The sequence below is a fragment of the Coenobita brevimanus genome, chromosome 93 (assembly GCF_032717465.1).
Source record: "Coenobita brevimanus isolate Jiangsu-jjx chromosome 93, ASM3271746v2, whole genome shotgun sequence".
In the NCBI taxonomy this organism is placed as follows: domain Eukaryota; kingdom Metazoa; phylum Arthropoda; class Malacostraca; order Decapoda; family Coenobitidae; genus Coenobita; species Coenobita brevimanus.
In genome coordinates this window covers 50,027,515-50,054,469 of record NC_137046.1, presented here as the reverse complement: position 1 = coordinate 50,054,469, position 26,955 = coordinate 50,027,515, and the positions used below count along the sequence as shown (strand labels likewise).

At 41.8% G+C, this 26,955-nt stretch overlaps 1 protein-coding gene across 1 annotated transcript in view; it reads right to left on the bottom strand.

Moving 5' to 3' along the window:
• Gbeta5 (guanine nucleotide-binding protein subunit beta-5) overlaps positions 1-26,955 on the bottom strand; it is an 89,826-nt gene that overhangs the window by 59,075 nt on the left and 3,796 nt on the right. The window contains exons 6-8 of the mRNA XM_080282500.1: positions 25,421-25,561; positions 23,848-23,944; positions 21,880-22,046 (exon numbers count right to left, since the gene is read on the bottom strand). Coding sequence (XP_080138626.1) covers positions 21,880-22,046; positions 23,848-23,944; positions 25,421-25,561 — 405 coding nt within the window. The remainder of the gene's footprint in view (positions 1-21,879; positions 22,047-23,847; positions 23,945-25,420; positions 25,562-26,955) is intronic.

The window sequence follows — 26,955 nt, the reverse complement described above, 5'->3', positions numbered from 1 at the left end:
GAACACATTTACGATCGCTTTCCTGCCGTAATTCAGACTTGTTTTTGCAGGAAGAACTTGACCCAGGCAGGAAGATTTTGAACTCTCCATTCCCTATCCTCCCTGGCAAAACACGTAACCTACCATAATTTTTCTCTCCTATTTTTTTTTTCTGTATTATGAAGAGTATACAGGGAAAATGGTTCCGTCTCGCGTCCTTCTTCTTCCTGCAAAAACATATTTAAGTTACGACAGGGAATCGATCATAAATTTGTACGATAATCTCACTAGGGAGTAAATCAACGCGTAACTAATATTTGTTCATGCAGAAAGAATGAGGAGGGAAAAATACGCAAGTTTTCCGTTTCTCTAGCTCTACCCTTAAAAAATCACATTTAAACGAGAGAATCGGTTGTAGGGTCCGTATTATAAGTGGGGTAAGAGGCTTCGTAGCACCTCTTCCTTAGAAACTCATTCTGCACATCACACCTCTCAGTATCCTCGTTTATGTTAGACGCTTTTACTGCCGCTAGTACGATCGAGCAATTTGCGTCAGAATAACGATCGTGTTCTAAGCGGCTTTGAAGATTCGTAACACTTCCTCCTTAGCGATTTATTTTGCACATTGGCACTCAGTATCCTCATATGTGTTACTGATGCAAACCATGCAGATATTAAAACGATATAAATAGCACACAAGAAAATGTTAAGGTATAATATACAATAGTAATTACTAAGGGTGTTACGTAGCCTCTTATGTCACTTAGGCCCTTAATCTCGTTGGTTAAGGAAGCTCCCTAGCACCTCTTCTTTAGCGATTTAGTTTGTATATTGGTAGTCGACATACTTCTGTGAGTTATTTATGCAGAGTATGGCGATATTTCCCCCTGTGGCGGGGGGGACACAACCTGGCCGCACTATGGGGTGGTACTACTACTCTGCGGCCAGGTTGTGTTAGGAAGAATACTGCCACCGTATTCCCTGCGTGTCGTAAAAGGCGACTAAAAGGGGCGGGGTGAGGGGACTAGGGACCCCCTCCTCTGTTTTGTAGTTCCTAAAAAGAGACAGGCCAGAGAAAGGGATGGGGGATGGAGTTATCCCCGTACCCTGAAGATTGGGTCTATGAATGTGCGTGGATGTAGTACGATTGAGGCTAAAAGGGAGGAGATTGGGAGAATGTTTGTGAGAAGAAAGTTGGATGTGTTAGCTTTGAGTGAAACGAAGATGAAAGGGAAGGGGGAATCTATGTTTGGAAGTGTGAATGGAAGATTGTCAGGTGTTGATAGAGGAAGGGCAAGAGAAGGTGTGGCCTTGTTAGTGAGTCCGGAAGTTCAGCAATGTGTGATTGAATGGAAGGAGGTGTCATCGAGACTGATGTGGGTGAAAGCGAAATTTGAACGTGAGTTGTGGGTGTTTGTGAGTGCATATGGGCCTGGTAGTGAAAGGGATGAACAAGAGAGGGAGTCTTTCTGGAATGATGTTGATGAGTGTCTGCAGAGTTTTGAAGCGAATGTGAATGTGGTAATGATGGGAGATCTGAATGCTAGAGTGGGAAATGTAGCAGTTGAAGGCGTAGTTGGTATGCATGGTGTGCCTGGAAGAAATGAAAATGGGGAACGAATGATAGCGATGTGTGTTGAGCGAGAGATGGTGATTGGGAATACGCTGTTTGAGAAGAAAGATATTTATAAGTATACATGGGTGAGACAGGAGGGTGGAAGGGTTGTTGATAGAGCCTTGATGGACTATGTGGTTGTGTCTAGGAATGTAATAGGAAGATTGTTGGATGTGAGAGTTCTGAGAGGGGAGGGTGGAGGTATGTCTGACCACTACCTGGTGGAGGGAAAGTTAAGAGTAGGTAAGAGATGGATGAGAGCTAGGAGGGTTAGGTGTGGCAGGGAGGTTTTGAAAGTGAGTGAGTTGGATAAAAGAGAGAAAAAGATAGAGTATCAGGAGAAATTGAAAGATGAGTGGAACGCAGTGAAAGATCGGGAAAATGGCAGCGTGGAGGAGGAATGGCAGTTGTTTAAGAGTGCTGTGGTGGGGCATGCAGAAGAGGTGTGTGGTGTGAGACGTGTGGGTGGTGGTGTAAGAAAAGGAAGTGAATGGTGGTGCGAGGAAGTAAGTATGGCTGTCGCTGAGAAGAGACGTGCATATGAAGTGTGGCTGCAGAGGAAGGATGAGATGTCATATGAAAGGTATAAGGAGAAGAGGAATAGAGCGAAAAGGGCTGTGCGTGATGCTAAAGTGGCAGCAGATGAGAGGTGGGGTAGGCGGCTGACAGAGAATTTTCAGCAGAATAAGAAAATGTTTTGGAAGGAGGTGAAAAGGGTGCGAAAGGGAGAGTCTGGGAAGGAAGAACGAGTAAAAGCAGAGGATGGAAGGATGTTAATTGAGATGGATGCAGTAAGGAAGAGATGGGCAGAGTATTTTGAAAGATTGTTAAATGTAGAGGAGGAAAGGGTGGCTGAGATTGTGGCGGATGGAAGGGTGCAGGGAATAAATGTGTTGGGAGAGTTGAATGATTCTTTGATCACGAAGGAGGAAGTGGAGAAGGCAGTAAAGGAGATGAAAGCAGGGAAAGCTGCAGGTATGGATGGGTGTGCTGTGGAATGCCTGAAGGGTGGTGGAGTGACTATTGTTGACTGGTTAGTAAGATTGTTGAATGTGTGCTTTGAGAAAGGTATGGTGCCAATTGACTGGGCAAGTGCTTGTGTGGTCCCGTTGTATAAAGGCAAGGGTGATAAGTATGAATGTACTAGCTTTAGGGGTATAAGTCTGTTGAGTGTTGTAGGTAAGGTGTATGGTAGAGTGTTAATTATGAGAGTTAGAGAGGGTACAGAGGGAGTAATTAGTGATGAGCAGTGTGGCTTTAGGAGAGGGAGGGGATGCGTTGATCAGGTGTTTGCTGTGAGACAAGTGTGTGAAAAGTATTTAGCGAAAGGCAAGGATGTGTTTTGGGCATTTATGGATTTAGAGAAAGCGTATGATAGAATTGATAGGGAGGCTTTGTGGACTGTTTTAAGATTGTATGGACTTGATGGTAGGTTACTAAAAGGGGTGAAAAGTTTTTATGTAAATAGTAGAGCGTGTGTAAGAGTGGGAAATGCTGTGAGTGATTGGTTTCCCGTGAGAGTGGGGCTGCGACAGGGATGTGTGATGTCGCCTTGGTTGTTTAATATTTACATGGATGGTGTTGTAAGGGAGGTGAATGCAAGAGTTTTAGGTGGTCTGAGTCTGGTAAATGTTGATGGAGGAGAGTGGAATCTGAAGCAACTGCTGTTTGCAGATGATACTGCACTGGTGACTGATTCAGAGGAGAGATTGAGAGAGTTGGTAGAGGAGTTTGGAAGGGTGTGTGAAAGGAGGAAATTGAAAGTAAATGAGAATAAGAGTAAAGTGATGAAGTGTACGAGGTTGATAGATGGTAGGGGGATGAATATAGTTTTGAATGGTGAGTTGCTTGAGGAGGTAGATTGTTTTAAATATCTAGGGTCACATGTTGCTGTGGATGGAAGAATAGATGCAGAAGTGAAGTTTAGAATAAATGAAGTAGGAAAGGTGCTGGGAGGAATGAAAAAAGTGTTTAAATGTCGTTCACTTAGAATGGATGTAAAGAGAAGGCTGTATGAGGGTGTTGTGGTACCGACTGCATTATATGGGTCTGAAACATGGAATATGGGTGTAGCAGAGAGGAAAAGTTTGAATGTAATGGAGATGAGATGTCTGAGGAGTATGTGTGGAGTGACGCGTATGGATCGGGTGCGAAATGATGAAGTGCGAAGGAGAACTGGAGTTGTTCGGGAGATGGCTGGTAGAGTTGAGCAGAGGGTGTTGCAATGGTTTGGGCATATGGAGAGAATGGATAATGAGCGATTGGTGAAAAAGATAACTAGATCTGATGTGAGAGGTGTAAGGCTGAGAGGAAGACCACGAATAGGATGGATGGACAGTGTGAAGAGAGCGCTGGATGCGAGAGGGATGTCTGTTGAGCAAGGAAGAGTGGCTGTGCGTGACAGAAATAAATGGAGAGAAATTGTGAATGAATAAGTGATGACGCAGCCCTGAGGGGATATTCTCCCGCATTTGGTCTGATCAGCTAGTCAGGTCAGGTGCGGGTAAGGGGATGGGTCTGTTATGATGTGACAGGGGTAAACCAGTTCTGCTGTCGGGCCCTGCTGCGGATGTCACTGATTGCATTGCCCAGTTGACCCTTGTGCGGTGTGGTGCGGTGAGGATCTGTCCGTTCTCCCCTTTGGGGCTAAGATGCGAATGAATGTGTTTGAATGGATGAGTAAATGGAGAGTGAGTCGTCCTGTCTCGGCTACCTCCCTTTCCTTGGGGGAAGCAGCCTAGGTATATAGATAGATAGATAGATGGCGATATTGGATGGATTTGTGTACACAGAGGACAGTAAGGGATCGGAACAATCACAGTTTCTGCGACTGCAACCAATTAAAATTTTCTCACGGAGGCAATGGTCATTTTGTCGGTCTGATCATACTGTTTTCTACTAGCCTTCTCTCGTACAGCTTGAATCCCACACTTTCGTTCACAGACGAAACAGAGCTCATCATCCGCAGTAGAACACGGACCACCACAGTCATTGCATCTTGAGCCCAGGCTGCCATGAGGATAATCGTTTCCTTGCTCATTTTCAGTGTCTAGTGCTTCAACGAGCTGTCCCTCCGTCACCAGAGCTTCCTCTACTTCGTCCGGCAGACCTGACGTCGTGTCTCCAAAACGTGGTTTCTGTCCGAACATTGCCTCATATCGCTTTCTGCCAATTCCTAAGTGAAACCTCGTATCCTTTTGCGACTGACGAAGCGCAGTTCATCCGACCATTTTGCTGTGTTGTTATATTTTCTCCAAGAGAGAAGTGTGGCTTTCACATCTTTGTTGGCTCTCCCCACAGAGCCCTGCGACTGAGAATACCTGTTCTGAACTTTCTCAGACTTACTGAATAGATTACTTGTGATTTCACAAAATGCACAAGCCTGTCTGAAGATTTTGGAAACTCACTGAGAAGATTATTTTGCTCCCATTTGCCACACCCACGGCCACACCAGCGGACTGTTGAGCCATCCCACAACACAGTCTGCTTGGTGAGTTTCTGGTGGAGTGCTATGTACGTGCCACCATGTATATCGGGAAACAAGTTAGCTTACTGTAATCGTTGATAACTGCGAGTTAGGGAAGTAACCGAGGAATTAGTTGAAGAACAAGAGAGCATTAGGATGGGAAGCGGTAGCACAGATCAGATATTTGTTTTAAGGCGTTTAGCAGGTATCTAGAAAAGCAGAAAAATTTGTATGCTGCCTTCATGGGCCTGGAGAAAGTATATGATGGTAGACAGACAAGGAATGTGGAAGGAAATTATATGTATATGGACTAAATATGTATAATGGCCGCAAGGGCTGCAGTACGTGAAGATAGTGAACTATGCGAATTCTATGATCTGAAAATTCGATTGAAACGAAGTCATCATGTCTCCGTGATTGTTCAGTTCATGTATGAATAGAGTTATAGAGGCGATAAAAGAGTCTATGAATTTTGGAATATCTCTAATAAGAGAGGATAGGGTTTGGATAAATCCTGTACTGTTGTGTGCTGATGAAACTGTATGATTAAATGAAGATGAATGGGAACTGTGAAGCTTGGTGAATGAATCTGGTAGTGTTTGTAAGAAACGGATCTAAAAGTGACTGTAGGTAAGAGTAAAGTTATGGTCTTTGAAAGAAATGGGGTCACAACATGCACAGTGAGACTGTGAGAGTGCGAGTGCGTTCAGGTACTATCGCTCAAAAAAAAAAATAAAAGAAATGACTGGCAGCCTCCAAAGCTGCTTAAAATACGAACCTGAACCTGCTGGAATGGAATAACAGAATTACCACCACCGGGAGCTTAGCTCCCCTCGTCCCTAACTACTTGCTCAGTATGTTTCAAGCTTCACAGACGCTTTCAGTGAATCATAATATTAGCTATTGCTTGAAATATCCAGCTTTTGAGCATTCATTTTCCTGTGCATGTTGGCGTGGATGAGGATTTTGAAGCGCTTATTCACAAAATGTAATGGCTACCTCAGATAAAGCATCAGTTTCCCGCATGATGTCCTCGTATGACCATGCATTCATCGGTTAAATCCTTTCCTATGCTTTCCAGTTAATTTAATCGTAGGGAGGAAAGGGATGTCAGATACAAAAATGCAAAAAAAAAAAAAAAAATCGATATCCTCTTCCTCCGGGGGACCAATAACGCGTCACAGTATGCAACACCGACCACACTGGACAGGGCTTACAAGTAGTGAGGTGCTGCACAGTGCCCTCACAGTCCCATCACAGTCTCTCACACTGACCACACGAGTAGCCCGTACATAAACAGTGCATCAAACAAGAGTGACTGACGAGGAAAGAGGCACCCAGCAGGTCCCTGTTTCGGTTCTGGAGAGCGTCATTTATATCGCCGCCTCAACACTTTCAATAGAAAATCGCCAGAACAGCGTTGCAGTGACCGTGTAAAGTACAAAGGGTCGCCAGGCTGAGGCAGTAAAAAACGAGCATGGGTGTGTTGAGGAGCGTGATGGTGGTGGTGGGTGTAGTGGTGACGCTGTGGGCGGCGATGGCGGCGGGAAGAGTTATCCGACGAAGTGCAGGTTAGTCACACCATCTCTCTCTCTCTCTCTCTCTCTCTCTCTCTCTCTCTCTCTCTCTCTTTGAGTGTGTGTGTGTGTGTAGTGATTCGGCTAGCAAATACTATCCCAAACAGCTCAGATCGGCCACAGCAACAGAACACAACACAACACAGTATCCTTATCTTGCCTTGTTTGTTTGTGTGTCTGTGTGTGGGGAGTGAGTCGGCTAGCATAGGTACCAATCACCCTTTCATCACGGTCCTATTTTTCGTTTTACCCTATCCATAGTCATCCCGCTGACACAGTGTTCACGACTTTAATGTGTCAGAGAAGATTGTTTGAACCCCTTCACTACGAGTTGTTTTTCCTAAACTGATGATGAGTCTGGTAGTAAAAGTAGTGAAACGGTGCCAATGTGTGTGACTGTGCAGACCAGTTCTGGATCCACAAACTTTGCCACACAGTTGGCATGTCAAGTCAGGGTCTGATGGGAAAACTGTTTTGGTTGTGCCTCCGTTGTCTACGCTCTCCTCTGGCCAGGTTCCGAGTTTCTTGGAGATGAACGGTTCCTTCGCCGCAGAGTGTCCGCCATTGTTTTCTGTCTGAGGCATTGCTTTCAAGATCTTACTACTACTACTACTACTACTACCACCACTACTACTACTACTACTACTACTACTGCTACTAGTACTACTACTACTACTGCTGTTGCTGCTGCTACTATTAGTACTAGTACTAGTACCACCACCAATAATAATAATAATAATAATAATAATAATAATAATAAATCTAACCCATTTTTTTCATCAAGAGCGTAGGGGGTCGGGACTAGGCTACTTAATCTTTACATTAAACGCAAAGGTGACCAGCCTCACTGACCCCTGAGTGACATCAAGTGAGCAGTATATCGCAAACCAGCCCTCGGATGAAAACCCATACGGGCCTTATCCATTTGGAGCGCCTTAACCTCCTAGACCACCAGGCATACATTTGGTTATATAGTTCCCACTCGGCGTAGTATATGGTTTCCTGGATTACAGAGAGCTATTTAGACTATCACTCGGTGTAGAATCACCTGAAGGTTGCATTACGTAGAGTAAATGGATGATAATAATAATAATAATAATAATAATAATAATAATAACGCTACTACTTCCACCGCAAAAATGTGAGAACTATCAACAGCATGCCCAGTCCTCCCACCTTCCTACCGCCTCTCTCCGTCTCTCTGGATTCTACCTCACGTCCTTATGTTCTTTAACCAAATGGATGTCTTGGTGGTCCAGTGAGTTAAGGAGCTCATCCTGGATGTGACTGGAAAGGTATATGAGGGTGTAGTTTGGATTTAACACACGTACAGTAGTGGAACTCAGGGAGGGCCGACTGATCACTATCCTTTAATGTCCTGATTATGTTGCCTAGTCCTGGGCTGCGCTCCTGACAGACAGACAGACAAATAGACAGATAGATAGACAGACGAATAGATAGATGGACTGACATATTAATTGCTGTACGTTTGTTTCTCAGGTGACCAGTGTGTAGTGTTCAACATCAGCACACACGCCTCACAGTGGTCGGTAAGTGCTGTTATCACCCTTATCTTGGCTTTCTTCTTCTTCTTCTTGGGTCAGTAGTGGTGTAGGTAGAATTTATTTTGGTTGCCAGGGATCTCTCTGTCGTTTTTCGCAATTGACATAACAAATATAACTACCTTTTTTTTTTTTTTTTTACGGATCACAAAATCTATTTCTAAAGATGTCGAGAGTCTGGAGAATCAAACAGTAGTACTATTTTTTCCCTTTCTTACTTTTTACTCATCCCTTCCTTTTCCTTCCCTTTCAAAATACCGATCCTAAAGGGACCCACTCCCCTCTTGTAATTCTCTCTCTCTCTCTCTCTCTCTCTCTCTCTCTCTCTCTCTCTCTCTCTCTCTCTCTCTCTCTCTCTCTCTCTCTCTCTCTCTTTATCGTGTGTCTATCTCTACATCTCTTCCTTCCTCAGCATCATCACATCCCCCCCCCCTCTCATTCCCGCGCAGACTACATCTCCATGCCTCCCTCTCTTTCCCTAGTAACACAAGTCCCTTCCCTGTTTCTCTGCCAGGACAAATGCGGCACTACCTTCACGCCGCTCACCATCCCAGGGCTGGAGGGGGTGCAGCTTTACAACGCTACCTGCTCCACCACATTCATCGGCACTCACACCAGATGCCGCCCCTACCCCGAAGACACCTACATCACCTTTAACAACAGATCCTACAAGATCGTCCATTATTGCGCCCCTGAGCCCATTGACTAGAAGGCAGTGACAGGTAATTAATACACACACACACACACACACACACACACACACACACACACACACACACTTAGATAGACAGATAGATAAATAGGAGAGAGAGAGAGAGAGGGAGGAAGAGGGAGAAATAAATACAAACATAGAGACAGGGTGGCCCATGTACATGACATTTCACTTCCCCGCGGCCGTGCGATATATCGTGTGTTGCGGTGACGGCCAGTGTTATCAGTACCTACTATACCTTGCTTCATTAATCCTTCACCTACTTCCACTGCCACAGCCACGCCAACACTGACAAACCCGTCCCCGCAACAGATACTGCAATGAGAGTTTTTGGTGGAGCACAATTGATGGCCCACCATATATATATATATATATATATATATATATATATATATATATATATATATATATATATATATATATATATATATATATATATATATGTAGAGAGAAAGAGATAGATAGATAGAGAGAGAGAGAGAGAGAGAGAGAATGGCCACAGAATCTTGTTGGGTGATATATGTCCACAGAATCTTGGTGGGTTTATTGCGTACAACGGCTTAGCATACTGAGTTGCAATATACTGCATGCTGAATATGTGGAAAAAATTATTACTCTCGTATGTGAAAAATAGTGTTTAAAATGCTAAGACGTCTCCTCCACAATAAATTCACGATTTCCCAGCAAGACTTTGTGGATGGTGGCGACATTTTATACTACAGTTTTCCTTCGGGAGGACTTTTTTTTTTTTTTTTTAATTCAGCTAAACACAGTTTAGTGCGGGGTTATTATATGTTCGAGCGAGCGAGAACACTTGGGCCTACGTACAGTCAAAGGTTGCTCCAGGCCAGCAGGTGGGTTTGGGTGTAAAGTGGGGCAGTCTCTAATCGAGCAGATTTTGTGGAAATATTGAACTTAAGGTTATAAATTTCACCTTTTTGAAATCCCTGATGGTAAATAACTGTGGCCATGAGCAATACATTTTCTCAGCGTTCACAGTCTTTAAATCAAAAAAGTCAAATTTAATCTTTAAATTATCACAGAGTTGGACTTGCTGACGTTAGGATTTTACAGAGTAGTACATATGATTGGGCATGCTTAAAAAGAACGATTTACCTCATCAATGTGAATATTGTTTTACCTCATCAATGTGAATATTGTTTTGTGTGTGTAATGATTATTGTCTGGTAATGTGTGGTACCAATGTGTCATACGCAAAGTCCAAGCCGCTACGTGCATATTCGATTTTTTTTGGAAAACACACAGCAAAACGAAACTCACTTCAACCAAAATAAAAGTAACAATGCAATGAAAAGTGGTGAATTTGAATGACATCCTTGGTTAATACTATTTTCATCAAAAGCTACCCAACTAGAACACGATCCGCACGCTCGAATATGTTCCACACCTTATTGTGCACACCTATTACTACCTAGTCTTCAGTGATCTTAGACATGAGGGATTGTGAAATAAATTTTACTGCCATTTTGTACCTGTGAAGGAGACAGTGACACCCGAATACTTATAATGCGTTTTCTTTATCAACAGTGTAGCAGGCACCGTAGCTGCACCATACCAACTCCGTAACTGCACCACACCTTAACTGCGCCACACTGTAACTGTAATATAACTTATCTTAACTGCAGCCTAATTTAATTGAACCAAATAAAATCTAACCATACAACTTTACCAAACTTACCTTTCTGACACTTTGGGTACTTGGAAGAATGGGCGGGATTGGGTAGGGTAATGTTGAGTGGTGGGGCTGGGGGCGGGGAGTACACCCGGTGAAGACTAGAGTTGTAGATCAACCAGTACTGGCACTGTGAAAGTGTATGTAAGTATTTTCTCTGAGAATAACAATGTGAACAAAAGCTGGCATGCTTTGGTCTGACGTATCATGTTTTGTATGAATATTTTTACTAACATTCTTATCGTTTTTTTTCCTTCTTTCTAACATATTACATCTTGATATTTTCTTGCATTCTTTATGTTTTATTATTAACAAAGTTGGAAGAGTAACTGACAAAAAGTTATTAAGGTATAAAGGCCAAAAAATACCGCCGAGGAAAGGTTGTTTGGAGAACTTCTTATCTAATGAGAATTTGGCCTTGCATTGCTTTATTATTATTATCATTATTATTATCGATATTATTTTCACTGTTATTACCGATATTTTCACTGTTATTAACATAATTCATTACTTCTTCTAACTGTACTGTATCACTACTCTGCAATGTATCATAAGTATTGAAACTTAGTATTGTTTATATTTAGTTATTAATTTATATTAACTTACTGACTTGGATCTAAAAATAAAGATTGACGGAAATAGCATTTTACATATTTGTACCATAATATCAATTTGTCAGTTACACTCGACGTAGGCTATACCCATCGCCAGGCAAGTTGTCTTTTAAGCACCGCCCCCTCACCCGCCACCCTGAGAAAGGGAGGCCATGACTTGAGGGCAAGACTTCAGGAAGGAGGTGAGGCTTACGAGACAAGTTGCCTGACGGCGGGTATAATGATGTTTCCTGGATACGCTTCACAGTTATTGTATCTGCGCTCACGAAGCGAGAGTAGGTGACTGTTTTGGTCAGCATGTGTGTGTGTGTGTGTGTGTGTGTGTGTGTGTGTGTGTGTGTGTGTGTGTGTGTGTGTGTGTGTGTGTGTGCCAACAAAATATGCAGTTTTGATCCGATTAAAATCAGACTTGGTGAAAGGACTGAGGTATAACCAAGGAGTAAACTCACGGTGTTCAAGAACAATAGTAGAAGGTCAAGGTCACAGGGATAGGTCAAAGTTTGACTTAACAAGGCCAGCCTACAGTTTTTTAAGAGTAAAACTAGGCCAAAAGTCAAGGTCACAGGACAAAGCCAGCTTAAATAGCTTTTATCCTATTTAGACCAAACGTTGTAGAAAGGTTCATGGTAAAGCGAGAATAAAGAAACTCTATACTGAAAAGAATCCGTTAAATTTCAAAGTTACGTGGAAAGGTCATCATTCAAAATCATACTTCTGAGTCAACTCAATAAATATCTATCCGAGTTAGATAAATCTTTGCTGGAGAGTTGGGTTAAAACAAGGACGAAGGGATTCTATTTTGAAACTAAGCTGCAAAAGGCCAAGATCACATGTTCGGCCCTATTACTCTAACAGTTTGATTAGAACTGGGCCTGACTTGGTGAAAAGACTGAAAGTCAGGCAAGGATAAAGAGATTTGATTTTAAGCACAATAGGTAAAAGGTCAAGGTCACAATACAAGGTCAGCTCAAACAGTTTTTATCTGATAAAGACCAGCGGTGATGGAATTGTTAAGAGTCAGGCAAGAATGAGGTAAGACAATTTTTAATTGATGTAAGCCGCAAAAGGAAGAAAATCTGGTCCAACCTAGAGTAAAAGGACTTTAGTAAGGAGGAGGAGCTTTAGAGTCTCCTGGAGTGACGAGAATACAGGCACACCTCACTGTGACCTATTTGAGTGTCTAATTATAAGTGGCTTCCGGATCTTTCGTAGTAGTTCTTCCTAAGCCATTTATTCTATAGCACCTCAGTATCCGCTTGTATGTTAACTGAGGCCAACTATGTCGATGATGACAGTATAAAATACACACAAGAAAATGTTAAGACGTCAAACTGCAATATCAGGGAGAGGCACTGCACGCGCCCTCTGCCAGCTAGAATGCAGAGATGTCAAACCCTTCTGATAAAACCAGGATACTACAGGTGTCAGATAATCAAAAATATAAATAGATTCCTTTATACAGGTGTAGTATAGCAATATATACAAGATGGATATTAGCAGCTAAACATCAAAACTTATGCGTAAATAATAATTCTCATTCCATATTCCAGTTCAAAGGGGCAAAATATAGCCATAATACAAGTTACATTCACAAAGAAAACTACAGAACTTTCTGCATGAATAGCCAGTCCATATTTAAATAATATATACATGTTTCAGAGATCGCTATATTTATACATGAATATCAGTACACGTATTGTATAACAGCCAACAGCCGGCCAGGAGTGTATGGGAACCAGTCTACTCCTTTATCTGTTGCCTGTCTATCTATCTATCTATCTATTGGTAGACGCCTTAATCCAGTAACGGGTGGCCACAAAGAAATCGCCTTCACGTCTCTGTCATGTCATTTGGCTGCCCTCCCTCCAATTCACACCCTTCTCTCGTCTACACCTCTCTACTCCATCTCTCCACCTCGTCCTTGATCTCCCCCTTCTCCTCTTCCCCTCCATCTCACTCACATACACTCTTCCAGTCAGTCTCTCATTCTCCATCCTCTCCACGCGGCCAAGCTATCTCAGAGCGTTGCTTTTACCACTTTCAATCACATTCACATCACCACAACTCTCCTTTACTCCATTATACGGAGCCGAAGTATTAAAACCGTACTTTTTATTAGTAAAGGAGGCTCCCTAGCACGTCTTCCTTACAATTTTCTTTCGGCATACACAACGTTAACAGTTATTTGTATATAATTAATGCAGTCTGTGTTGATATTAGAAAGGCATAAACAACATTCAAGAGAGTTGTAAAATGAAGTATTCAAAATAAATCGCTATTGAAGAAGTGCCACGAAACATCCTATACCACTTAGAAGAAAGGAGGCTTCATGGCAGCTCTTCCTTAGGGATTTGGCGGCCATATTACACCTTAACATCCTTTTGTACTTTAAAAATATTGTTTAACATCAACATAGTTCCATCAAATGCATACAAGAGGATATAGATGTGGGTTAATATGCACATTAAATCGCTAAGGAAGATGGATACAAAAAACCCACACTGGCAGACGAAAAAAAGATGTATTCCAAACAGTTTCGGCGACAGCTGTCGCCCTCTTCAGTGGATCTACAAACCAAGAGTGGTACATACAAATGCCGAGAAGCTGCTTATATGCAGGGTGAGGACACGTTTTCCCAACCACACCTGATGTGACCTCACCTGACTCTCCCTCTACTCTGTCCACGACCTGAGTGAGGGATTACAAGGGGCGGCAAGGACCTTGCCACTAATCCTCTCATCACTGGATCTAATTTATACATTCCTTCACCATGGTTAAAATTATTATATCTCTCTATACATACAGCTTCCACAATCCTACGTTTCTTATAGTTACTACATTTGTACAATATTTGGCTAGAATTCCAGTCGATTCTATGGTCGTTTTCCGAAGAGTGAACGTACACTGCGTTATTTATGTTCCCTATCTTACAAGCATACTTGTGTTCCTTAATGCGAGTGTCCAAATCCCTTCCCGTTTCACCAACATAAACCAAATCACAGTCTCTACATGGAATTTTGTATACCCCTGCAGTTTTGTTACTAATTGGTTTATTCTTTACCAGCATTGATCTTAAGGTGGAAGTATATCTAAATGCAATGTTTACATCCAAATCATGACTCACAGACTTCACCAAGCTAAGATTTGACACATACGGAACCGTACAGTACAGTACAGTACGCCCCACTTACAGCCAGCAACACCAGCATTGCTACTGTCCCTCTACCATACATTATTACAGCGAGTGTCAAATCTTAGCTTGGTGAAGTCTGTGAGTCATGATTTGGATGTAAACATTGCATTTAGATATACTTCCACCTTAAGATCAATGCTGGTAAAGAATAAACCAATTAGTAACAAAACTGCAGGGGTATACAAAATTCCATGTAGAGACTGTGATTTGGTTTATGTTGGTGAAACGGGAAGGGATTTGGACACTCGCATTAAGGAACACAAGTATGCTTGTAAGATAGGGAACATAAATAACGCAGTGTACGTTCACTCTTCGGAAAACGACCATAGAATCGACTGGAATTCTAGCCAAATATTGTACAAATGTAGTAACTATAAGAAACGTAGGATTGTGGAAGCTGTATGTATAGAGAGATATAATAATTTTAACCATGGTGAAGGAATGTATAAATTAGATCCAGTGATGAGAGGATTAGTGGCAAGGTCCTTGCCGCCCCTTGTAATCCCTCACTCAGGTCGTGGACAGAGTAGAGGGAGAGTCAGGTGAGGTCACATCAGGTGTGGTTGGGAAAACGTGTCCTCACCCTGCATATAAGCAGCTTCTCGGCATTTGTATGTACCACTCTTGGTTTGTAGATCCACTGAAGAGGGCGACAGCTGTCGCCGAAACTGTTTGGAATACATCTTTTTTTCGTCTGCCAGTGTGGGTTTTTTGTATCCTATTTCATTGTCACGATAGTGTGACTCTTCAGCCGCTAAGGAAGAGGTGCTACGAAATCTTCAAAATCACTCAGTCTACTGTACAGTACAGTACGCCCCACTTACAGCCAGCAACACCAGCATCGCTACTGTCCCTCTACCATACATTATTACAGCGAGTTTATTTTAACCTGATAAAATTCCCTAACCCCTCTCAGCTCAGTTGATGACCAAGTGTTGTCAGACTGGAGGATCGATTTCTACTAGCAACATAGTAGTCCAATTCCTACCTCATATAGTAAATGTCTTGCATTTTCTGTGATACAGGGGACATGTATTAACTTTTTAAAGCTTAAGTTGTGTATAAGACTGTTTGTGAATTACGCTTGTCTGCACTCGTTCAGCTACCACACACTTCAGAACCAAAACAGGGGCAATATTAAAGTAACAAAGTATGAAAACAAGATTGCTGTGGTAATAGTTAACTGATGTTGAATTCCATGGCATAGTAAATGGTTAGGATCCCTAATAAATACGGCCCCCGGATGGGATTTGGTACAACTGAAGACAAAAGTTTGCTATACCACTGCGTCTACTTCACGCTTGCGGCATATCTGCCATTTTCCATCATGACGCATCATATGAAGGAGAATCATCTGTGGGCAGAGAAACACAGCAAGCCTCCATCTTCATAGGTGATATTAGCCACCAGAGGATAGTGAAAAATGAGACAAGTAAAATATTAGGCAAACTTTAGTCTATGACTGCACTTGAGGACCGTATAATAGTTGGCATATCCTATTTCGTAACACCTCTTCTTTGATTTCATATATATATATATATATATATATATATATATATATATATATATATATATATATATATATATATATATATATATACTGTACACGTGTGTGTGTGTGTGTAGAGAGAGAGAGAGAGAGAATTCATTAACTCCTTTATTACTAAATGTCCTTCCTGAGATGAATAAACAATCTGAAGGTAGCAAGACTAAAGTAAAAGAATACATAATCGGGCTGGAGGGGTTAACCGAACCAACTTTATATATATATATATATATATATATATATATATATATATATATATATATATATATACACACAGTATACATTAGCCTATAATTTAACCCTACACTAAAACCTACGGAATATTTTCACCCAGATTCACTTTACTCGAACTTGCGAATAGCAACTGTACAGCAGCGGTCAACAGCTACCATACACTGACCCGAAACTCTATCATCACCCGCTTAGGAGTTACGAGTGTCAGGGGATGAAACAGATCACTTGCATCTACTGAAGTCTGACCTGGGATTAACGGACATATTGACAATCGATTCATTGTCGTAATTAGATTTACTTAATTATTTATTTATTTTTGTAGGAAGGACGAGGAGAGTGTACAGTATTCCTAAATCCTTTGCTCTTTAAACAAAAACAAATCTTACTTTCGAGAGGGAACTAGGTTTGGGTGTTTTCGTTTTTTTTAATAGAAATAAAAAGGAATGAAGAGTGTAAAATCCTCCCTTGTCCCCTGTTCTTCCTGTGAAAATAAAGCAGCATTACGTGAGGGAGTTGTTCGTAAGTGTGTGTGTGAATCCCGGCTTCATTCACATCTCATCCTCCTCACATTCTGTTATTGTGTTCGTAATGGGACTTTCTTAACTTCAGCAGTATTTACCCACAGCTGTCTTTATTTACTCAGTCACCTCTATTTACCCACAGTCAGCTGTTTACCCACAGTCGCCTCTATTTACCCACAGTCGCCTCTATTTACTCACAACCGTCTTTATTTACCCAGTCACCTCTATTTACCCACAGTCAGCTCTGTCTACCCACAGTCATCTGTTTTTACCCACAGTCACCTCTACTTACCCACAGCCGTCTTTATTTACCCACATTCAGCTTCATCTTGTCAGCTTTACCTACAACTTTACACGCAGTCAGCTTTACCTATAACTCTGCCCACTCAGCTTTACCCAGTCAGTTTTATCCACAGTCAACTTTATTCTCACCCAGCTTTACTCACATTCAGCTTTACCCACAGCCAGCTTTACCCACAGTCATCTTTACTCTCACCCAGCTTTACTCACATTCAGCTTTACCCACAGCTAGCTTTACCAACAGTCAGCTTTACTCACATTCATTTCTACACGTCCTCTCTGCACACACCCTATCACTGCACACTGGGTTACTCCAGCACTTTATATACCCCTCCTCCCTCTCATGGCATCTTATATATTTTTCTTCTTGCTGCCACTGGACGATTTTATTCAGACTGTAAACATTTGGTCGTGAAGGGAGTGGTGGGCAACTTTGCTAAGCTCTCCACTATCAGAGGTGTCTCCACAAAAAAAAAAAAAAAAGACGTCTTGGTAGTGAAAAGATTAAGCCCCTCACAACGACGACGCATTTTATATTTCACTCTTGCTGTACCCAAACGATTTTATTAAGCTTGGGAAAGATGTGTGGAACTGGAGCGGTTAAATGCAGCCTTCTTTAACGTCTGCAGTGCGAGTGGTCTTTTCGAGGATAATACAATCGACTAGTGGCAGTCTGATTAAATTAACAGATACGTCTTTGGAGTGAAGGGGTTAAAATGAACTTTACAAGGTTTCCGATATCAAAGTTGCCAGTTTTCCGATATCAAGGTTGCAAATTCCCGACATCAAAGTTACCAGGTTTCCGTTATCAAAGTTGCAAGTTTTCTGATATCAGAGTCGCAATTCTTCCAATATCAGAGTTGCAGGTTTCCGATATCAAAGTTGACAGGCTTCCGATATTAAAGTTGCAAGGCTTCCGATATCCAAGTTGTAACGTTTCCGATATCAGAGTTGCAAGGTTTCCGATATCAAAACTTCAACTAGTCACTGATCCAACTGTCACGTCGCTGCTGAAGAGAGAGAAGGATGATGGGGAGGAATATAAATGATAATGACATACTGTATAACGTGAAAACTGTACTGTGGATACATCGCGTATGAATCACTGTCTGAGGAATGCTCACTTACCTACCGCTACAACTAAAGGGAGATCACAACATTCAAATGACAAAATAATTAAGAAACAACTATAAACGTCAGATAACGTTATGGATTTTTCATAAAGCACATACGGAGTTGATTTCATGTATATATACGACTGAAATAAGTGTTCATATTAAAATACAGTGCTCATCAATTTTCCCCGTGTTATTTGGCACATAATATCACTGCCTCATTGTTCAGTAAACTGTTACTCCTTATCTGTACACCGGCCTCATGAACAATACACTTATTGCTACACACCTGACGTCTTCCTTGTGCTGGAAGAACTGGAAATCTGCTGGTGACTGGGCGCCGTATTCCCGCTGGCATAGCAAACCTCGTAGCACTTCTTCCTTAGCGTGGTTTACTCTGCATACTACACTGTAATATTCTCTTGTATGTTATTTATATCCTTCTAATATTGACACAGTTTGCATCACTAACACACAAGAGAATATTAAGGCATAGCAGTTAAAATACATCGCACTGGAAGATGTGTTGCAAAAACTCATGAACCAACGAGAACATAGCCTAAATGAACATTGAGCATTATCTTCCTACTTTGCTGATGCTGCTGAAAACAGCATTAATGACAGAGTGCTTAATGTTTCGTGTAACATCATGAATAAAAAGTGTAATTAAATAGCACAATATTACAAAAGGACGTGTAGTGCTGGTGATCGTGGTAATGAGAACGTGGTGATTTATTTATCATATTCTTTAGACTGAGAACACCAAAGGGAAGGCAAGACCCCAGATTATGAAGGTACAGTAAGGTGTGGTTATAGCTAGGTTGGAACTCTGACTGAGCAAACCTGTGGCACAGATTATGCAAAGCAGTTCCACCAGGGTGGACTGTGTGCTGTAAATCCAACATGTAGCATGAGATATTGTGCACTTGTCTCTGTTGTGTGGATGCTGGATAGTGTGACATTATGTGTTGTATTGACTAACTGGGTTATAATGTTAAGTAGTTTGCAGGTGTAGTCTGTAGCATCACCCAAGTTACATAATACGCGTTTGGTAGTAAGGCAAAGAAGCCAATCTTTTTATCGCCGCATCGTGTGCTCCAATAGTAACATCAAAAACTGGGGCCGGTCTTGTCATCCTCTTCACGTTCGCATTTTTCGACTAGGGCCTTTTTGTGTGCCAATTTCCCTCCACATTTTTTCCATCTTGCCACGGCCGCAGTACCACCACATAACGTCTGCGTGGCATGGTAGGCTTCGTAGCTCCTTACTCGTATCAATTCTTTGTGCTTATTTCACTTTGATATATTCTGATATGTTATTTATGCATTTCCAGTATCGGCACAGTTTGTATCAGTAACGGACGAGGGGATGAAAAAAAAGGCAAGTATGCAAAATATAAAACTGAGGAAGCGATACCATTAAGTCTCCTCTGCCACTCAGAACACGGTCCACGGTCACCGTACACTCCCGATCACGATACCCGCTCGCCGTGGCCGCTGGTGTGCGACTAGAGAGCCTTCATATCAACACAACAAAGTGCTATCTTGGTGTCAGTAACTTTTCGGGAGATCTACGTTAAGCATGAGATTCGAGTTCTTCATAATGTCTCAAAGGTTATGCATGACTAACTAAAAACTGGCTACCTTTTCTCTAATCTAATTGCCTTCTATGTCACTCCACCTTAGACCTTTTGTACGGTACTCTAAAGTGACCTGTACGTTCCTGTCAAGTATCATTACGAGATTCTACAGCTTCCTGTTATGTCTTTCACGTTTTTTTCTGTATGTTAGTGCCTGACATGCTTTTTTCACCTCAGGCATCTCAAGTTTGTTCTGCTCTTCTGCACTGGCTGAGAGTATGGTATGCCTGATGCGTTGTGGTCCCTCAGGTTCATCCCGTTGTGCAAGACTCCCTCTGTTCTCCTTTTGGTTCACTGACACACTCAAGCCCAAATCTGTCGAAGGTACGTGAAGTTAAGGAGTATTCAGTTATGATGTCGTATAAGTAAGCAGCTATCTAGAAACTTAGAACTACTGTACATTCTTAATTTGACGAATACGTCTGAATAAAGGAAGATGACAATTTAGGTAAAGATACGTGAAGTTAAGAAATATTCCGTTGTGTTGTGTAACCGCTCATGACTGGATTGTCACACAGGCGTATTGCAGAACTTCTGCCCATCAGAATTCTTTTATTCCCCGAACTGCATCTCTTTGGAACTTGCTTCCCCAGAGTTGTTTCCCCCCCAGACTTCAACCTACAGCTGTTCAAATCCAACTGTTACAGATTTTTGATGAGGACACCAATAATCTGGTGTATGGCTTATGTATATATATATATATATATATATATATATATATATATATATATATATATATATATATATATATATATGTTTTCCCTTCCATTGTTACTTAAAAAAAAAAAAAGTTTGGCACAGTTACCTTGAACCATGTAGCTACTATGCAACCTCAGTATCTGACGAGGATAAAATATGAAGATATGATCTGTTTCATAATGATGTAATTTGGATTAAGAGTAAGCAACTCACAGCTGCCGTGTATAATGAACCTTGAAGCCACCGAGTATGAGCTGTGCTGTTACTGAATTGGTAGAGACGCTTAACACCTTCACAGTGATTACTAGTGTCTTTTTTCTTTTTTTTCCCACAAGATATTATTCAGCTTTCAGAACTTTCGAACCCGAGGGGTACAGATATGGCTTTCATTAAACCTTTCATTACGACGGGGTCATTCAGAGATCATGGCTGCCTTGAATAATGAAATTACTACGTAGCATTAGTACTCTCACTGCCATGGCTGGGATACTTAATCCTTTCAGCCCGAGATTGTCATATGTAGTTTATATTTGGTGTTACCAAACGGTATTATTCAACGTGGGTGATACATTATACTGCTGAGGAGGTTCATGAAGGCTATATCTAATCACTCCAGTGGGAAGTCTCGTAAGCTGAAGAAAATCATCCAGAGACATGAAAATAAAAAAAAGGTCATCGTCGCGAAGTGGTTAAAGACTATTTCGGTAATGGACAGGTAGAGTTAAATACGATTCCATAAAAATGTACACCGGTGAATTTTGGTCATGATCAGGAGTGAAGTATTCACAGCTGCTTAAAACATTATTACTATTGTACATCATTAATACTGTCTGTAGACCACCGCAAATAAAGCCAATAGCGGATCCAGCTATGGGGGGGGGGTTCATGAAGGCCCTGACTTTTTTTCTTTTGATGTGACATTTATTTCCCGATCACTAGAGAGGAATACATTGTCAGTTGGTAGTACAAACAATTACAGAAATCACCTCAAAAACTAGACAGAAATGTTGAAAGGAATAGGCAATATAAGTTTTCTAGTACCTTAATGTATGAACTGACGTAACTAATATGGATTTCCCACCTGTGTGTAGACACTGCTGGATCCGCTCCTGATGCCCTTTTATTGGACTGAACCAAATTTCGATCAAACATGAAGTTTTAACAATCATTTTATAATGCAAGCAATATTTTAGCTCGATCAAGGAACCCATTAAATTGTTAGCTTAAGCCCCTCAGGATATGACCCTGCATTTTGTTAGCTAAAACCTCCTGAGTATGTGATTGTATATTGTCTTTAAATCGGTCACAAACTCTCTCTCTCTCTCTCTCTCTCTCTCTCTCTCTCTCTCTCTCTCTCTCTCTCTCTCTCTCTCTCTCTCTTTCTCACATACACACACACACTCACAGTACCAACCCTAAGTGTGAAGTCCCATGACCCTGTAGATATTGCGGTGCCATCTGGAGACATCTTGAGGCAGGACACTCTATTCTCGTGGCCGTACAGTATTGTGAGGCGGTGGCACTTCAGCGTATCCCACACGTTCACCGTATAGTCATCGTACCCAGCGAACAGCAGCCGCCCTGGGGAGTGAAGAGAAGGGAGTATTTTTGTGTTGATCAAGATGTACACATTAGTTTAAATTTTCGCAGTATTCGCCACGTTTTAAATAGTGGCCGGCCTGGGAAGTGAAGTGAGGGCTGTATTACAGTGCTGGTACGGTGTTTATGTTGAGTAGCACGGTACTTGTCATATTACTCAATAGTTGCTAGACTGGAAGGTGGGGATTGGGAATATTACGGTGCTGGAAAAGTTATTATTTTTATAGTAATAATAATAATAATAATAATAATAATAATAAATTATTATTATTATTATTATTATTATTATTATTATTATTATTATTATTGCGTTAGTTGTTATTAATTATTAGCCAGACTGGACTGTGATATGCTGAAAGTATTACAGTGTTGGTTAGGTTGTTTACTGCCCATAGATTCACGGTACCTGTCATATAATTTAACACAGTCGCCCGGGGAAGTGAAATGAAGGAGGTTCTGATTAGGTAATTTTATTACAAAGAGTTTTACGGTCCTCGTCATGCTATTGAATCATAACGTACGCCTGGTGAGTAAGGTGGTGACAAAGAGAGAGTTACGGCTCCGTTTGGGTTATTATACATGAATTAATGAAGGCTTGATAGGTTACGGCAATGTATTCTGACATTTAAAAGCATTCTAAACCAAAGAAGGAAAACCAGGGCCGTGTTGTTCCTGTGGCAAAAGGAGCTATCACCCCAGGACCACTGGCACTTGGTGCCACGCTCGCAGTCGCAGCCACAAACTTAACATTGATAAATTTCCCCAGTTTCTAATAATCCTCCTAGCTATATCAACATTATGAAGTTCAGTTATGTTTTACAAAATTAGTGACGTTTATGCGATAATTTGATTAGGTATAGCGAAATCTTGTCTGTGGCAGATATACTGTACGGCTTGAGATCATCCCTCACCCTTAAGTTTGAGGCTTGAGATAGGTTTGCCTAGGGTCCCATTTGTGTTCAGATGACTTTGAAGAACACAAGCTAAAGAGCAGATTAAGTGAGCATCTTATAGCACATCTCATTTTGATATATAACTACAGTAAGTGAAATAATGAACAATTGCATTCGTCGACCGTGTGACGTGCGTCGTGTAATGATGGAGATAGTAAAGAAATGATAGTGGTGAACAAAGAACTGGGTGGAATCTGCAAATTGATGTGCGATGGGACTGGACCCTGGGGACCAGGAAAATGTTCAGCACCCAGTGAATATGGGTGCTGTGGGAATAATGGTTTTGGCGCAGCGAAGATTTACTTCAGTCTTCCCCCAAATGAAGCTTTTATTGCTCTCATACGCCAGGGGTTTTGCTAAGCTTCGAAAGTTAGTTCGTCTGGTTCCTTGATAGTGTCTTCCACTATGTAAAATATTCCACCATTTTTTTTAGGGAGGGGGGAGGGGTTAGCCCTCATTCAAAACTTATAAGGGGTACAATGTAGGGGAAGGAGGCCAGATGTCGTTTTAATATCTTTGTAAATGTTGTAGAATGGGCCCTCATTCGCTAACTGCTACTGCTACTACTACTACTACTACTACTACTACTACTACTGCTACTACTGCTGCTGCTGCTACTACTACCACTACTAATACTACTGCTACTACTGCTACTACTACTACTACTACTACTACTACTGCTACTACTACTACTACTACTACTACTACTACCATTTTGCAGTGCTTTCAAATCGGCATACATATCGCTGAATTAGGTATGCAGTTTCCATGTTTTCTCTGAAAGCACAGGAAGAAACTGCACATATACTTTGATTTTAGCCTGGACTCACCGCTAACAGAGAAGTCGACGGAAGTAACGCCGAAGATGATGCTCTCCTTCGTGTACACCGCTATTTCACGATCCGCACGCAGGTCGAACAGCCGGCACTGAAAATGAATTCTTATCAGCTGATGCTAAGGGATTTTTAGGGGGAGATTCTTAAGTGCTTCAAACCTTGTGTGTGCGTGTGTGTGTGTGTGTGTGTGTGTGTGTGTGTGTGTGTGTGTGTGTGTGTGTGTGTGTGTGTGTGTGTGTGTGTGTGTGTGTGTGTGTGTTTTCCTCATAGTATTTTAAAAATGTTGGTATAATTCCCACCTAAATTAAGTTCATTGCGCCAAGCTGATTTTAATCTCTCTCTCTCTCTCTCTCTCTCTCTCTCTCTCTCTCTCTCTCTCTCTCTCTCTCTCTCTCTCTATGTATATATATATATATATATATATATATATATATCCAGGCAAATATAGTCATCACCATAATATCAGTTATATATATATTAATGTAAGAATCATAAACGGGAATTTTTCTTTTACACACACACACACACACACACACACACACACACATCACGTCCAATCCGTCTCAGAACCTAATGAGACCTTGCAAAACAAACCAGTACTATTAAAAAGGGTTAGGATCTCACTTCGGAATCCCCCGAAGTGTTGAGGAACTATTGAACGCAACTTTGCGGTTCATCTCGAAACTTATGAACTTCCAGCGGCCGTATTCATAAAGGAGCTTAACCACCATTCAATATGATGCCAACCTCAATAGCAGTGAACTATGACCTGAAATAACTATGAATGGTCATGTTTTTCATCTTATTAATCAGTCCACTATGGTTGTGAAGTGTTTGGTAGCCGTATGAGTGAAGAAAAAGTATAGACCAGTAATCCTATGCACACCTCAAGCTCTGAAAAATCAATGAATAAGATACCAGACTGATCCTGACTTGAGAGAGTGCAGTAACTGGAGGCTGAGATTCACAAAGTTATGACCTAATCCTTGTCGTAACTATGAGTGTCTTTGCAGTAGAGACAAGGAAAGGCAAAGTGACCTTATAGACTCTTCCCGTGTCGCTTGTTCTTACTGGAAATACAAGCCTTGGTTATGACACAGCTGATCCTAAGTTTGTTGAGGAATTTGTGCTTCTCGAAAATGGAATTTGGAGCCGTAACTATCCATTCACTCATCCATCCAACAGTCTACTCATCTTTCATCCTTCCACTCAGCCACTTACCCACAGATTCAGCCATCCATCCATTCATGCAACAATCCATTCACCCATCCATTCTTACATCTAACCACCCGTCAACCCACCCACCCATCCACTCACTCATCCATCAGCCCATTAATTCATTCATCCACCCATTCATCTATCCAACCAGGCACTGACCCACCTACCCATTCAGGCACCCATTCATCTATCCAACCAGGCACTGACCCACCTACCCATTCAGGCACCCATTCATCCATCAATCCATTCATCCATCCCATCCATCTCTTCACCTGTCCTTCTCTCCATTCATCCATCCAGGCACCCGTTTATCCACCCAGCCATCCAATTCCCCACCCGTTCGTCTTACCGTAGCGTCGTCAGAACCTGTTGCAATGGCGTCGCCTGAGGGGTAGAATTTGACGGAGTTGATGTCCGACTCATGACCTTCAAAGCTTTGCACACACTGGCCTGTCCGCATGTCCCAGATTAGTGCCATCTTGTCGCATCCCTGAAAGGTTATACATATTTGACACATCTGTACGAAGTGTCACATATTTGACACATCCCTACAAAGTCACACATATCTGACACACTCCAGCAAAGTCACACACATTTGACACACTTCTGCAAAGTCACACAGATCTGACACACCCCAGCAAAGTCACACATGTCTGACACACCCAGAGCAAAGTCACACATATCTGACAAACCCCAGAAAAGGCACACATATTTTACACACCCCTGCAAAGTCACACATATCTGACACACCCCAACAAAGTCACACATGTCTGACACTCTCCAGCAAAGGCACACATATATGACACACTTCTGCAAAGTCACACCTATCTGACACATCCTACAAAGGCATACATACTTGTCACACCCCTGCAATGGTAGTTGGTGGTGACGACCACCAGCCACTTTCATTATGTAGTGCTGCCTACTTCTACCTTCACCTTTATCATTCTTATTCTGTATCTGCCTTCCTCTCTCCTTAATCCTTCCATCCTTCCTGTCACGTTTAGTACGGTACCCTTCTTTCCAGTTCAGGCAGCACTACGCTGAGTTACAACCCTAATGGTTTCCTCTAACCCAAGAAACCATTTACAACGCTGGGTGATTACCATATAACCTAATAATGGGGTGATGACGAGCCTAATATGGCGCCCCTGTCATATGGGTGGAGAGACGCAAATACGGCGTCCATCCAAGAACCAAATCTCCACACTCTTACCCCCTGTCTCGCCATGACAAGGTGCTTGTGCACTGCATAGGAACATCGGTTAACTGCACGGGACGACCCTGCAGGGGCAGTTGCTTGCCTGCGTTGAGAGGTCTGCTCGTCCAGGCTGACCGGAATTATTCAACAACAACAACGACACCCCAGAAAAGTCACATATACTTGTCACACCCCGGGAAAGTCGGACATTCTTGTAGTAACTCTGCATAGTTACACATACTGTATATACCACACCCCTGCGAAGTCAGATAGGCAGCAAAGGAATATAGAGGTCAATCGGCGACAGGCAGAATAGCATTGATTAAATGTGAGGCCGGCAGATAGATGTAAAGTTTGAATAACAACAAACACATGAATAAAGAGATTAATAATTCCTATGCTCAACTCCGAGACAAAACTGTTGTCAGCCACGGATCAGTTAATTCTGCGGTCTTAGTCTGCCTTGTTACACAGTCTCAGATAGAGCATACAGTAATTGTCTAAATTTGATTTCCTGCATCCGGACCCGGATCCACTTCAAAATATAATCAACTCGACCTACTGCCCACCTATCCACCAAATTTTATTGAAAATCGATAAAGTTTTTTAGATATTTTATACACAGACAGACAATCAGACACGGGTGAATACATAACCTCTGTCCAACTTTGTAGGCGGAGGTA